The sequence below is a fragment of the Lacerta agilis genome, chromosome 1, assembly GCF_009819535.1.
Source record: "Lacerta agilis isolate rLacAgi1 chromosome 1, rLacAgi1.pri, whole genome shotgun sequence".
Classification (NCBI taxonomy): Eukaryota; Metazoa; Chordata; class Lepidosauria; order Squamata; family Lacertidae; genus Lacerta; species Lacerta agilis.
Genome location: NC_046312.1, coordinates 101314070 through 101327441, shown reverse-complemented (window position 1 = coordinate 101327441; position 13372 = coordinate 101314070). Strand labels below are relative to the sequence as shown.

The window sequence follows — 13372 nt, the reverse complement described above, 5'->3', positions numbered from 1 at the left end:
CATTAAAGTTGCTATATTGCATTACAGAAAATGGCATTTGGCATCAACAGCATCAACTGTATGTTCCAACTTCTTTTCCGTGACTAAATTCATGGTGATGATTTTCACATTGTGGAATTAGTTGCTGCAACTTAATTAAAATTAAATCATAATGAATTTGCTCATCTAAAGAATTATATTTATCACTTCATGCTTGGAGTTTTGCATCTCGGCATAGGAGGAGCTGCAGATTATTATTTTTAAGATCACACTAATCCTTAAAGTTACAGGTAGGTAGCTGTGTTGGTCTGCCATAGTCAAAACAAAATAAAAAATAAAAAACAGGACAGCGTTGCTCACCAGATCTGATGGCAGCAAGATAGTTTAGGGAGTGCAAGGCAGGCACATAGGCCTTGTTCTCCTTCATCTCCCCAACACTCTCCAACACTTAGCACCTGCTGCCTGAGGCAGCTAACTTCCTCTGCCTAATGGTAGGGCTAGCTCTGAGTCTTGTTGAGGAGGCTAACATGCTAACTGCTTGCTTAAAAAGTGCCAGGGTTTGTGAACAAACATATATGCAGAGGATTCCTAGCGGCTCAGCAAGCCTACCTCAATCATGCTTCTAGAATGCTTTCAGTCTGACCTAGATGGAGGGATCAGTTTTAGGGGCTATAACTGGACGGTTCATTCTTCAGGGCCACTCGATATTTGGCCTTTTTATTGGAAGTGCCATCAGAATGCCAATTAGTGTCAGTTAGGATGGTGGCTTCTGTCACATTTGCTGGGAAATGGCTGGAGTCCACTGCTAACTTGCATCTCACATGCCACAGAAAAGCATCCCGAAATTTATTATACGACAGTATTCCTAATACGCAAGTTCTGCTTGCCATGTGTTGTTGATACTCTTTATGAAGAAAATGCCTCTGCTTAACATGTGCATAACCATAATATATAACAACAACAACAACAACAACAACAACAACAATTTATTATTTATACCCTGCCCATCTGGCTGGGTTTCCCCAGCCACTCTAGGCGGCTTCCAACAGAACATTAAAATGCAATAATCTATTAAACATTAAAAGCCTCCCTAAACAGGACCCCCTTCAGATGTCTTCCAAAGGTCTGGTAGTTGTTTTTTTTCTTTGAAATCTGGTGGGAGGGCGTTCCACAGGGCGGGTGCCACTACCGAGAAGGCCCTCTGCCTGGTTCCCTGTAACTTGGCTTCTCCTAGTGAGGGAACTGCCAGAAGGCCCTCGGCACTGGACCTCAGTGTCCGGGCATAAAGATGGGGGTGGAGATTCTCCTTCAGGTATACTGGACCGAAGCCATTTAGGGCTTTAAAGGTCAGCACCAACACTTTGAATTGTGCTCGGAAACCATAGTGTTTATTTGCTCATATTTTCTTCCTTTCCCTTTATTTCCATGGATACTCTAACTGCATGATCTGCAGCATGTTCACAGTTGTGCAGTAAGTAGTTATCCTGCCAGAATTACATTGGGTGGATGTCCAAAACCATGAGGACTTGGAAGTTGGATTTTAATTCAGGATAACTAAGTTACTATTTTCAAGAACATCTCATGAAGCCCATTTGTGTGTCCGCCATCAGTTTCATCATGCAGATGGTATGTTAAAACATATCTACCTCTCTCAAAAAAACCTAACTTAAAAGTATATTGTAGCTTCAGGAGAAGTATAGTAGATGTTAAAATAGTTATCAAACACAGATATTTCTAGCAGAAAAAACTATGCTAGGCTACATTATCCTCATATTTGGGGTTGCCCATAACTGCAGATAGGCCATGGGCCAAGCAGGGTGTGTGTGTCAGTAATCCTGGAGTTCCAGACAGACAGGAAAGCGAGGTAAGGCAGGATCAGCACCTTGGAGAGGGATCTGGGTGTAGGTTAATAAGCCTGCAGCTGACGCAGAACATAAAAGTTGTCTCAGCAGTGGCCTGGAGCAACTGGCAGATCTTTCTATCTTGTGCTAGAGGTCCCAGCCCTCTGAATACCGGTACATGACCAGTTAAAGGGCCAGTGTCTGGCCCTGGGCTTTTACACTGTGGGGATATATTCTCACGGTTCTCCTGATTCACCAAAACATATGTGGACCAATCAGTCTGGTAGTGCAGGGACTCTCTTTGTAAATCAGGGGAGCAGGCACAGGTTCCAGTGGCAGCAAATGGTAGCGACCAGGGAGTAGTTCTATCTTCTCCTTGGGATTCCTAGATAATTTTTCCTGCTTGTGAAGTGCCCCTTTCACAAGGAAAATTCTCTTTCAGCCACTATATTATGTATTTCTCTAAGAGACTTGCATCTGTGTACATCCAAGAGAAAAATGATATTTTATCTTATTTATTTTTGTGTGTGTGTTGTTACAGTCTGAATTCCTGTGTGAATCAATTATGATTATTTTAATAACTTTATTTTCAGAAGTGCCATTGAAGCTTTATTAGCTTGGGAGTAGAGGAATTTTTTTTTATCCGAGCATAATCATTGTACATTTACATCTTCCTCTTTTTTTCTTCATTGGAGTGCTTTAATGTGTCTTTTAAGTGTTAGAGTTGACAAGTCTATGTATTCCAGCTCGAGTTAATCCTTCTTTTGTTGAGAGATCCTGAGATCCATTTTTATTTCGTAATGCTGAATCTCATCGCCGAGGAATTTTTTATTGCATTAACTAAAGATGCTTTAGTTAATGCAATAAACTGGGTAAATGGGTAGCAAAATGGCAAGTGCAATTCAGTGTAAGCAAGTATAAAGTGATGCTTGGGGGGGAATCTTAATTTTACCTGTATGCTCATGGGGTCTGAGCTGGTGGTGGCTGACCAGGATTGAGATCTTCAGTTCTTCGTAGATAGCACAAAAAAGGTGTAAACACAATGTGTGTCAGCTGTGAAAAAGTCAAATTCCATGGCAGGGATAATTAGGAAAGGAATTGAAAATAACACTACCAGTATGATAATGCCATTATATAAATCTATGGTACACTTGGAATACTGTGTACAGTTCTAATCACCTCACCTCAAAAAGGATATTGTATCCCATGGACTGCAAGAAGATCAAACCTTTCCATTTTTAAGGAAATCAGCCCTGAGTGCTCACTGGAAGGACAGATCCTGAAGCTGAGGCTCCAATACTTTGGCCACCTCATGAGAAGAGAAAACTCCCTGGAAAAGACCCTGATGTTAGGAAAGATCGAGGGCACAAGGAGAAGGGAACGACAGAGAACGAGATGGTTGGACAGTGTTCTCGAAGCTACCAACTTGAGTTTGACCAAACTGCATTAGGCAGTGGAAGACAGGAGTGCCTGGCGTGCTCTGGTCCATGGGGGTCACGAAGAGTCAGACATGACTAAACGACTAAACAACAAATTGCTGGAAGAGGTTCAGAAAAAGGTGATCAAAAGGATGGAGCAAGTTCCCAATATTTGGGTCTTTTTAGAAGAGGCATATTTTCTCTCTCTCTCTCTCCCTCCTCTCTCCTCTCTCATATAATGCTAGAACCTGGGAACATTCAATGAAGCTGAATGTTGGAAGATTCAGGGCAGACAAAAGAAAGCACTTCTCCACACATCCCATAATTAAGCTATATAATTTGCTTCCACAAGAGGCAGTGATAGCCATTAATTTGGGTTGCTTCAAAAGAGGGTTAGATTAATTCATGGAGGGTAAGGGGTATCAATGGCTACTAGCCATGTTGACTACGTTGCATCTCCACTGTCAGAGCCAATATGCCTTTAAACATCAGTTGCTGAGAACTGCAGGTGGAAATAATGCACACAACTATGCTCAGGTTCTGCTTGTGGACTTCCCATGAACACCTGGTTGGCCACTGAGAACAGGATGCTGGACTAGATGGGCATATGGCTTGATCCAGCAGGCTTTTGTGTTTTTATGCCTGTGGATGCCATGGTTACCAAAACCTTTGCCTTGCTTTGGTATTACCGACAACAGAGTTAAGTAGGGTGGAGAACGAACTATTTTCATTCTGAGGAGACTGACATTAGTTGCCCTTCTCCATTCCCACTTTACACTTCCAGTAGAATAACTGGGGCTGATGGTTGCCCTTATTTTATCTGTTCTCTGCTAATTCATATGTATAGATGCTAAGTTAGAAACTATTACTATAATTTAAGATCTGCTGTCCATGTGCTAACTATCGATGAGAAGCTTCATTCAAGGCCCCTGATCTCTCTTCTTTTATCTCTCTCTTTAAACTGAAATTGCACTGGACAGCTTTTCAAATAGGGAACTCCTTCAAATAGGTGAGTATTCTCTATTAAGTAGGACACAGATGAAAACAGCGACAACAAGTTGTGTATGTGGCCCTCTTTAGAAACACAGGAAGCTGCCTTGCCCTAAACCAGACCATTATTCCATCTAGGTTAGCACTTTCATTGACTGGGAACACTTCTTAAGGGTTTTAGGCAGGAACTTTCCCCTACCCTACTGGAAGAGGCCAGGGATTAAACCAGAGATCTTGAATATCAAAGTGAGAGGTCTACTGGTGAGACCTTCCATCTAAAATTTGTCCGTTAGCACCAGTGGTATGTAGGGTGCTTTAGGGTGTAGAAGCCTTATTCTGTGAACCAACTTTTGCACAACTGATTAGTCACGTGTAAAGAATGTTCTTGTGCTTATTACTCTTATAAAATTGGTCGCAAGGCACATGTCTCGCAGATCTATCTCAATTTTAACTCCCGTTTACAGTGCAGTGCTCCGAATCTTCTACTGTATTTCGGGAATGGGGAGTCTGTGGACTCCCATGTTTTGCTGGGCTCCATCTCCCATTATCCATGACCATTGGCTGTGGTGGCTAGGGCTGATGGGAGTCAGAGTCCAACAACATCTGTAGGACCACAGATTCCTCACCACTGCCATAAAATTTACTGTTCTATAATAACCACTGGTAGTCTGTATGCCTCAACTTCTTTTTTTTAAAGCATTGCTTTTGAACTCCAGGTCTTCAGAAGCCAGAATCTACTAGCTGGAACATACTTACTGGGGATTATATCTTATTCAGCTCATTGGAATTTATTTCCGAGTGAACATGTGCAAAATTATTGCTCCTGCCTTTTGACAAAATGCACATCCTTCTCTGGCCACTTGCTTGTGGTTCTGAGGGGAATTGTAACATGCACTTTGCAAACTATGCTTATTCCAATGAGCAAGAGAGGACAGAGGTTTCAAATTTGGCTGGGTGCAACCAGTATTTTCCCCTCCCCTAAAATATTAGAAAATTTGGGCTTCTTTGGAAAATGAGTGCATAACTCTCTTAAGGGATAAAATGTTTTTCAGCGGTTTCGTCTGCAGCAGCCTATTTTAAAATGCTACTTGCATCCTGAGGAAGATCCTCTCAAATAAGAATATTGCTCAGGCAATTCAAACTAAGCCCAGGAAGTAGACAGAGCAGTGGATTATTTTATCTTTAAGCTTGTGGTAGTGATGTTTAAATCTTTGCTGTCCTTCCTTAAGCAACATAATTCTGAGGAAAGGGATGTCTAATTGAAACAGCATAAATTAGCAGAGCTCTTCCTCTGTTTCCATTGTGTGCTTTCGCTCCTGTTCTCCTGCATAAAAAACAAACAAACGATTTATTGCCAAATTGCAGTTTACTTTTAAGCTGAAGCTGTTTACTGTGGCTTCCGTTTTTTGATGACTGGACTTGAGGGGGGGGATCCCCTTATTTTCTCTATTCCACAGGGTGTATTTGGTAGTTAAATCTGTCCAGCTATCCACCCCCACCTCAGCTCTTTCTTTTCTTTTCAAAAATGCTGGCGAGCTTTTATTATTATTGCGGGCTGAAGAGAAGAAATCATCGGGGACATGCTTGTTACAAACGCACAAGCCCTCCTGTTCGTCATCCACTATCAAAGAGAATTCTCTGTGAGTTGACTGAGGCACAGCAGCCCAGCCAATCACCGGTCTCTTTCCTGACTCTGTCATCAGCCCTTGGTTGAGGGAAAAACGGTTTTGCTTTCATGCTCTGTGTTTGGAAGGCAGATAAAATGCCAGGTCTGGGTTGCCTCTAGGGATAACCTTCCTTTCTATGATGTGAATGAATAGCATCTTGGCTGGGGGAAATCCAGAGGAGGAATTGACAAGGCAGGCTGGAGCTGCTCTGTCTACTGTCTAGGCCTTTCCCTGCGTTTTAAATCCCAGCTGTGGCTTTTGTAGGGAATTCACTTTTGCACTGAGAAAGGGGTGCTTTGGATTATCAGACCTCCATGTATGACAATTTGTACCTGCATGGATTTGAAGACTCTGAGGCGGTAAGTGGAGTTTTCGTTTTTTATTTTGTGTGTGTGTGTGTGTCTAAAAGCCCACCCTTTTGCTGGTCTCTTTCCTCCTCCTCCTCCTCCTCCTCCTCCTCCTCGCAACAGCAAGGTATGCGGAGGACAGGGACGCCAAAGAAACAGGCTTTGTTTTGTGGGCTGCTTGGCAATGTGATGGATATAGTCTGGAGCCACCTGAACTAATCTCGGTTATATAATTCCTTGTCCTGCAGCTTTAGAAAAAGGAGAAGGGGAAGATATAGGTGTTTCCGACGAAAGCTGGGAAGCATTTTGTGTGTGTGTGTGCGCTGTCGTTTTGCTGATTACATGCTGCACTTCTGTCCTCATGGCAGGGTGCATGAGTGCTTCGTGGCTCCGAAATGGGGAGAGGTGTTGTAGCTATCATGCATGATATGTTCATCAGCTGGGGAAAGTGCCACGGGATGGGAGAAAGGAGAATACTAATAACACAGGACTTCGTGTTTTGCTTAATTTGGGAGCGGTGGAAGTTCTCCAAGATGTGTGTGTGTGTGTGTGTGTGTGTGTGAGAGAGAGAGAGAGAGAGAGAGAGAAGATGCTGCCTGGGTAAATGATCTTTGCAGATGCATTTGATTTTCTTGAACAAAGAAGCTGTACAAGTGGTTGCTGTTAACACAATCCTGTAGCTTCACAATGGCAGTATGCGAGCTTTCAGCATGCTGTGAACGGAGGCTGAGGTGTCATGATTGCCAATCTTGCCATCTCATTATTATTTAGGATATGCTACTCCTTAATAGATGGTACTCCCCCAAGTCAGGATAGCTTTCCTGCTAGCAGAAGCCATTTGTATTTTGCCAGAATTGAGCACTGGGAATCCTAAAGCCTGTACAATTAAACATGGACTGCAGAAAGTTGACAGCAGAGATTAGAAACCTATGGTCCTTGCTATGATGGGCATTCCCCCCCCCCTCCCCACCACCCCTCCATGATTTAAAAGAGTCCTTGAGGGGCCACATTTCCCCAAGACGGAGAGAAATCTGCTGAGATTGCCACAACAATGTACACACTGTTCCATATTAAGTAGGAATGTGTTACATAAGGTTTTATAGCCAAAGCATAAAATACACAGATTATAACATAAAACAGTGTATGCGTCAATGCAGACGTATATGGCCAGTGATGTGATAGCCACATGAGAATGGATAAGATCCTGTATCTCTCTTCAGATTAGTCTTTGCTCCTCTCTGTCTTTGTGATTCTCCACAGGCTCTTGCTGATAACTCTCTCATATCTACATGTTGACTCAAATGCTCATGATTTATTTTTATGGTTAGGATAGTTTGGAGAGGGGGAAGTCTCTGAAATGTCTAAAATGAAATACTCCACTGTTCCTCTTCTGGTGGGGGGGGGGATTTCCTGTTAATGCCCTTTCAATTCAGTTTTAGAAACTTGTGGTGCTGTTGTTGTTGCTGATGTTGTTGTTGTTTTTTATTAAAAAAAAACACCCGATATTTCTGTCTATGGCAGGTTATTTCCTTACGCTAAGTACTTTCTTGACCTGCCAGGTCACTTTCCAAGGAACCTTTTTCATACAAGCTACATTTTATAAATAGAGTTAAAACTTTCTTTAGAAACCATAAGAAATGCTTTTTTAGTTCAGCATTGATTTGGAAGGGTAGCATTACATTGCCTGGGCAGGTGGCTACAATGCCTGAAATATGTCAGAAATATACAACCACTTATAAGTGGAGATAGACAAGGTGCTTGCTGGTGCAATTCAGTGGGGGAAAGTACCTTGGCTTGAGTTGAGTACACTGGGGATCCACAAACCTGTACTGTCCAAGGCTAGTTTGTTGGATGGCCTAAGACTTATCTTCCTTTTTCAGACTCAATTGCCCCGCTTGAAATACAGAGGGAATAATGGGCCATCGTTCCAGATTGCTGTGAGGATGAATGAGAGAAAGAACACAAAACATGCAAAACAAAGACAATTGTTTATAATTTGGTCTTACTGTGGGACAGAAGATCTGTATAATGTGTCTGCCAGCTGCTTATACACAAACAAAACATATTCCCTCATGATTATACACACAGATATATATATATGCCACATATATGCCACATTTTTATAGCTTGAAAGGTATTATTCCTTCAGATAGCACTTTCTTGGCTGTTGTAGCTGCCATGCAAAGTGTGACTGTACAAGTGTCAGTGCGCAGCCTACTTGAGATTGCCTGCAAAGTGAGTGATAGTATGACACAGTCCCCCTCCCTTAAGGCCCAAACCACTGAGTGGCATGTTCTATTAATGTTTCAGATGTATGACGAGTATTTCTGTTATATTTCTGTGCAGCCTGTGCATTCTCTCTCTCTTTGCCAGGCCACTGCCAGACTTGCTTATATTGGATGATGGTGTGCTGGGAACGAGTACTTTTTCTCCTCACCGCCAGTAGCAATGTGGGAGGGGGGGGGAATCTGTGCCCTCTCCTCCCCTAGGGGGAATATCCAAATAATAATAGTAACAATGCAAACATTCTTACATCTCAAGACGTGGTTTGCTTGTCAAAAGGAAAAGAGGGGGAAAGGCAAGGGTTCCAAGTAAGATGCTTGAAATGGATAAGTATTGCAATACTGTACTTAGAAATGTTACACATTCTCAGATCTCTTCCCACACTCTCAGATCTCTTCCCACACTCAACAGGTGTATCTCTCTCATTCTACACACACACACACACACACACACACACACACACACACTGGCCCCACAGTAGCTCAGTGGTTGAGAATCTACTTCACATGCAGATCATCCCAGCTCCAACTCCTGGCATCTCCAGATAGGCTGGAAATGATCCCATCTGAAATCCTGGAAAACTGCTGCCAGTGATTGTAAACAGTGAGCTAGGTGGACCAATGGCCAGGCTGTGTGGGCCTGTGCTCCTGCCTTTCCCTAGCATGCTGGTGGTCATGGGGATTGTCTATTGCCTCTCAAAAAGGACCAAATACAATCACAGGGGACCAGCTACTTGGATTGTTAGTTGGAATAATGTGGTTGGTACTACATATCTCTCTCTCTTTAATAGGAGGGTATACGTTGGAAATTAAGTGTTACTGTTCACTTCAAGGCATGGGTAGGGAAACACGATGAAAATGACCAGTTATAATGCTGGAAGAAAAGTGTGTTTGCAGCCTATGCTGAAGCAGAATGTACAGCTTTCAGTTCAGTAAAAGTTGAGCTCTCTCACGCAGAGGTGGTGATCTGCAGGGGTGAGTTGGAAGGAACTCAGGGAAGAGAGCAATTGTGGGGAATGAGGCATTTTTAAAGCAAAGTTCAGTATGAATATGTGCATATGTCTTGCACAGAATACACTTGAAGTTAAGAAAGAGATTCTGAGCTGTTCTGGTTGATGGGAAGCCAAGCAGCTCAACCCAAACGCTCAGCTGGCGATGAGCATATGAAAAGCATAAGGAGGCGTACTGTACTTGCTTTCTGGTTTGTAGCAGGCAGATCTGTAGCTAAAGACCCTGTGCTGCTGATGCGACTAGCACATTGTAAAATGAGTGTACTGTATCAGAATGAATCAGGACTAGTACAGTTATGCTTTACTGCAGCAGGCCTTGTAAAAACCAGGCCTGTTATGTTCAGTACCAGGCCTGTGTTGCGCTACCTCATTCATGTGTAGAATGAAGATTTTTAAGAAGGTGGCATGGTGGCTTCCCCCTAAATTTGTTTTGCCCATTATTTCCAAATTCATCCCAATGTTATGCTTGATTAGAAGGAAGCCTGGACTGGGTATTTAAAACAGCAGAGGGGGTGAGGAGTCCCCAGATACAAGTAATGAAAGATATGTGTGAATATTATACACACACAATGCTCATGTATGCTTACATGTGTTCATGTTTAAGTAATAACTACTCTTGAGAACATTTCATTGATATTTGGGGTACCTATGTATTTGCCTTTTGTTCCTAGCACTTAGCAGCTGTCAGAAATGTTCAGAAGGTGTTTTTTTTAAATGTATTTTTAATGAATAGTTTTCCATGCAGACTTCAGTTTGGTGGTTGACATTTAGGGGAATGTGAGCTCCATTATGAGCATGTGGTGGGGACATGATAGTATTTGGTATGGGAAATTCTTAGTAACTTGTACAATAGAGATGCTAATTTCCAAAATGGAATTGGTCACTCTGACTAGTGCTTATGTTTGTTTTCTGAAAATTTATTTATTTTATGTGTATCCTAATTTTTCATGGCATCCCAGGCGGTTGCCATCCAGATTGTTAAGAAGCTTGACAACAGCTATAGTGCCTGGTGTTTCCAGGCCATTCCCTGGGTCCCCCAGTTCCCACTGGTCACTCAAACAGTTCTTTAAAGGTAGCAAAACCTCATGCAAAACCTGAGCTGTTACATAGACCATGCTGGAATACCTGCTCTGTGCAAAACTACAGGTATGTTCAGGGCATTTGTCTGTGAACTCAGTATCTGTAGATGGGAGGCAGGGATGCATATGTAAGCCATGCTCTCAGTGTTTTCTGTGTGCTCCATTCCCTGACTATCCCCTTGTTAAGCAGAGAAGGTCTTCAGGGGGGGCTTCCACTCTCATTTACTCCTCACAGCTGGGAGCCAGATAAAGCAGGATCCCAATTGCATTGAAGCAAATGCTAGTAGAAGGATATCTGCAGAACTTCTTCACTCAACATGGAGATGGTTGGGGACTGAAAGGTGGGTAGGTGCAAAGTGCATGAGGCTGGGGTCTGCATCAATGTCCCTATCACTGTCCACCATTTGAGTGCTCATATATTCAGGAAAAGGCCTGAACATGCCTAGCATACCTAGATATTCTATACTTTCCACAATGGATGACAAGACAGACCCCCCATATTTTTTACAACTTGTTGACCAGGCATGATTCCTGTTTACAATTTCTTGTGATTGCCCTGGCCAGGATAGTATTTGTTACTAAAGGAGGAATCTTCCTGTAAAGCCCACCTTGATTCAAATGTAACTTAGGGTTGATTCGCACAAGTTTGTACAGTACTTGGTGACCTGCAGCTGAATGTATGAGCACCCCCCCATTGAGAAATAGGATTAATAAGGTGATGCCAGGTGATACGAAAGCTGTGTAGTGATTGTTAAAGGCAATATCACAGCTGCAGACCAGTGCCTGATATGGTAATTATTGAATGATCCATATGCATTTGTAAAATTTTCACTTTAAAGTCCCTCAGTGGTGCAGCATTTGCTTAGTAATCTAGTAGCCCCTGGTCATATCTTCCTAATTCCATAGAGGTCTTGTGTGGACATAATTGAGACTTGGGAACATTTTCAAGGTATCAGTGATTTAAACAATAAAAATTAAAGGAGCAAGACAGTGTCCCAGTTTGTATGTCACACTAAGCCATGTCACACATGGCTCAACACAAACATACAAGTGGGAGAGCAGATCAGGACCATTTTGCTCCTCCCCAGTTCTGCGGCTGCACCATGCTGTCTTGGCTTAGCATTTTGTCCAAACCTGGGCTCATGGTTTAGCACTTCCCAGCCTAAGCACAAGCTGTAACCAAGGTCTGTACTATGGTTTTCAGCTTGTGGTTTGTCCAGAAGAACTATAACCATTACACTTGAGGGCATCAGGCTAACTTAGGCTACACAAAGCAAGCCACATCCTCTAAGATACCTCCCTTATCCCTTGGCACCTGTTGTCTGATGGAATCACCTCACTCTGCCTGCTGGTCAGGGCCTGCTCTGATTCTGGTATGGCCACCCATGACCCTGGCTTGGCCTCAACATGAATGAGGTGAGGTAGGAGCACGTTTCAGTCTCTTGCCTTCTATTTGTGTTTGAGAGGCTATCACATTTGCCTATTATAGATCTTTTCTCCTACCTCATCCTTTTTAAAAAACAAAAACAAAAACCTGCAACCCAGATGTAGGGCTTGAGCAGGAGTTTGAATTTCAAATGCAAAGCTGGTATTCCAATGTAAATTGTAGATTTGCCCTAAGTGTGCATACTGAATTTCATTCTGATATGTCAAAAATTAACCTGTTACAAACAAACAGAATGCCAAGTGGGCTAGTTAAATCTCAGCTAACACTCTTTGCAGAGAGAGCTCTTTTCAACTATCACTCATGCATTTAGGTACTCCATTCATAGACTTAGGCCTAACTATCTCTGCACGTAATAAAACCCCAATAAAGAAAAGCTGCTTTGGGAGGAGAGGATTTACAAAGTAGAGGTGATGATTGTGTTTCCATGTCCACCACTTATTTCAGATTCCCTCCAAACTTGGTTTCAGCTTTCCCCTCCCCCATAGAGTCTAAACATATTGATGGTCCACTACATGCAAATGCTGTCTTGCACTTAACCCTTCTCTCTTAGACAAAACAACTATTGTCCAGCTTTTCTGATTAGGATGCAGAGGGGACATATCCTGTCATCTTCTCATCCTTGCTCCTGACATGCATTCTTCAGGAAGAGGAGCCACTGGTGGCCAAGCTCTTTCTATAGTGACAATAAAATAAAATAAAAAGTGGAAACTGAAAATCTTGGAGATCAGACTTTTCTTTCTAAAGAATTTTGCCCTTAGAAAACCTCAAGGAGGCAGCTTCCAGTTTTGGCCATTTCTGAACCCTCATCATTCATGCATTTAGAAACTCATGAGAGCAGATATGTAGTGTGTGACTGTGGAAATTGTGCATGTCTGACTACCAGTTGCATACTGCAGCTGAAAATTGTATGCATATGAGAGATGAGTTGTCTCACACACTTAATGGAGATTCTAAGACTAACAGAGATTAAAGGAACTAGTTGAGGGTAAATCTGCATGTTGTTGTTTAGTCGTTCAGTCGTGTCCGACTCTTCGTGACCCCATGGACCAGAGCATGCCAGGCATGCCTTTTTTCACTGCATCCCGCAGTTTGGTCAGACTCATGTTGGTAGCCTCGAGAACACCGTCCAACCATCTTGTCTTCTGTCACCCCCTTCTCCTTGTACCCTCAATCTTTCCCAGCATCAGGGTCTTTTCCAGGGAGTCTTCTCTTCTCATGAGGTGGCCAAAGTATTGGAGCCTCAGCTTCAGGATCAGTCCTTCCAATGAGCACCCAGGGCTGATTTCCCTCAGAATGGATAGGTTTGATCTTC

General features: G+C 42.7%; 1 protein-coding gene across 4 annotated transcripts in view; it reads left to right on the top strand.

The window, feature by feature from the left end:
• The window catches only part of CACNB4 (calcium voltage-gated channel auxiliary subunit beta 4), a 128861-nt gene that overhangs the window by 46296 nt on the left and 69193 nt on the right, over positions 1 to 13372 (top strand). The window contains exon 1 of one of the 4 annotated variants that reach the window (XM_033165029.1): positions 5868 to 6254. The exons of the other annotated variants lie outside the window; for them this stretch is intronic. Within the exon in view, the coding sequence (XP_033020920.1) occupies positions 6210 to 6254 (45 nt within the window). The 5' untranslated portion in view covers positions 5868 to 6209. Of the gene's footprint in view, positions 1 to 5867; positions 6255 to 13372 lie in introns of those variants that run through there. 4 annotated transcript variants of the gene reach the window in all.